The 2,131-nt window shown below is 35.8% G+C and overlaps 1 protein-coding gene across 1 annotated transcript in view; it reads right to left on the bottom strand.

The window, feature by feature from the left end:
- Positions 1 to 2,131, bottom strand: part of LOC106536368 (ubiquitin carboxyl-terminal hydrolase 32) — a gene marked incomplete at both ends in the record, with an annotated part of 57,582 nt that overhangs the window by 17,706 nt on the left and 37,745 nt on the right. The window contains 2 exon segments of the mRNA XM_014033627.1: positions 1,096 to 1,170; positions 1,254 to 1,335. Of these exon segments, the coding sequence (XP_013889081.1) occupies positions 1,096 to 1,170; positions 1,254 to 1,335 (157 nt within the window).

Below are 2,131 nucleotides of genomic sequence, written 5' to 3' on the forward strand. Positions count from 1 at the left end.
GGAATGAACTCCCTTTTAAACTGTGCTCCCTTGATAACATTGACTCTTTCAAGAAACACCTAAAACTCAATTTTTCACTCAAGCGTTTAGCTAACCATTCACCGTTATGGCAGGCATACCTCCATTGTGAATGCTCGACAATCTGTGTTTTATTTATTATTGAACTTACGCCATATTTTTCTCTCCCGCATTCATTATGTTTTTGTATTATTGTATAATTTGACCTGCATTGACCTTGTGTTTGATTTACAATTTTTGAAATTAATTTCYTGATTTGATGTTTCAATTTTTCGTTGCTTTTGTTTAATTATGTTTTTCTGCTTCATTTTATTCTTTCCACCTTTTATACTGTTAATGATTGTACAGCACCTTGTGAATATATTTTTGTTAAAGGTGCTTTATAAATAAAACTTTTTCTTACTATATCGATGAGACATTCATATCTGACTGCTGTGGACCGCTTCCAACTGAGTGTAAAAATCACTGATATCAGCCAAGTCTCATTGAAAACACACTGCCATGTTTAAACCACAAGCAGTGGACATGACTGRACTTCTTTGTTTTTTTGGCAGGTGAACAAGCTGCTGTATGTGGGGGGTTGTAGCAGCAAACAGATCAAAAACATGGAAGTAAACTGTGCCATTTTTTTCCTGCAGTTATCACAGGATTTGTAGTTTAACTTGCACAAAGACCGGTAAACTTAGCCCTTCATGAAGACGGATCAAGTCAATCTCTGATTACGATGCTTTATTCTTGTTCATTTATGCAGCCAACGCTTCTCAGGAATGATCGAAAGTAAAGAAATTAAGACTTGACAAAATTAAATTTAAGACCTTGGATAAAAACCTGGGCGTTTTAAAGACTTTTTTTAGGCCTAAAATTTTGATTTTCAAATTTTAGACTTTTTTTTAGACTTTTTAAGACCCTGCATGAACCCTGTGAGCTGCATTTATGACAACTTCAGTTGAAAACACAAAAGAATGAAAATATTGATATATTTTTTCAGTGCGTTTCTTTCAGTGTCATTTTTTCGAGTGTAGAATTTCCATTAAAATGTCTCCAAGCAGTGCAGCACACTGGCATGGTTCAGCTTACCTTTGTGCCGGTCCATTTTATTACTGTTGGCAATGAAAGACATTTCCTCAGGCCAGCTCATGTCTTTGTTTCTGACTGTAGAGGAGGAAAAATTAGGTTTTAATATTAGGTTCTTAGTATAAAAAAGACTTTAATTAATGATTGAAGGCTGGACAAACCTTCGATAACGAGCTGCTGTTCATCCTGGATCTTCAGGCTCTCCAGCGTATGATCTTCATCATCAAGCAGGGTGAGGTAGTTCTAAACATCAGGAAATGAAATTTCATTTCAACACTTGATTTCATACTGTCACCAGATTACTGCTCATCTTCCTTTGATATTTTTTGAAACACTTACATTATATCATATATATCATACATTCTAGTTCTTCGTCCCTGTGTGTTAGTGGCTGGTGGTCTCACAGCAGCTACCTAAACATTACACGTCAGAATGGTCTCAGACATCTTAAAAGCGTTATTTCTCATGTACAGTGGTGGGCAACGCTAATCCAAAAATTAGCTCTGCAATTTCTAAAGCACTTATGCCATAGAAAAACTAGCAGAAGCCAATTTTAAAACACAAGTTCAATTTGACACTCACTAGCTAACAATTCATGTACAATATATGCACAACACTGCCAACTAGTGGTGCATGAACTCTTTTACAGCTTGATTCTACAACCACCACTTGCTGGGGATGTGATTTCCTGAAACAGACATTTGGCTCCTGGTGTAAAAATTAAAAAGTTGTTGAGGATTGCTAGTTCAGCTGCTTCTTTGTCTTTTTCTTTTGTTTGTTGTAGATTTTTCATTAAAGAAGCATCAATAAAGTAATTTTAAAACAGTTTATTGGAAAACCGAAGCAATAAATTCTGGGTAGTACATGACGGATTTGATTTGTGACGGGAAACGAAAGCACAAGGAACAGGAAACTAGTATCTTCCCTTCAAAATAAGAGCTTGGATTTTAGTTTCCCATGTTTCCACTGGATTTTAAAGTTTTCCAGTTCACCTGAAACTTATCAGACTGAAGAAGTCTCTTGGAGGAGAGACGAAACG

Source organism: Austrofundulus limnaeus, unplaced genomic scaffold (assembly GCF_001266775.1).
Source record: "Austrofundulus limnaeus strain Quisiro unplaced genomic scaffold, Austrofundulus_limnaeus-1.0 Scaffold1791, whole genome shotgun sequence".
Classification (NCBI taxonomy): domain Eukaryota; kingdom Metazoa; phylum Chordata; class Actinopteri; order Cyprinodontiformes; family Rivulidae; genus Austrofundulus; species Austrofundulus limnaeus.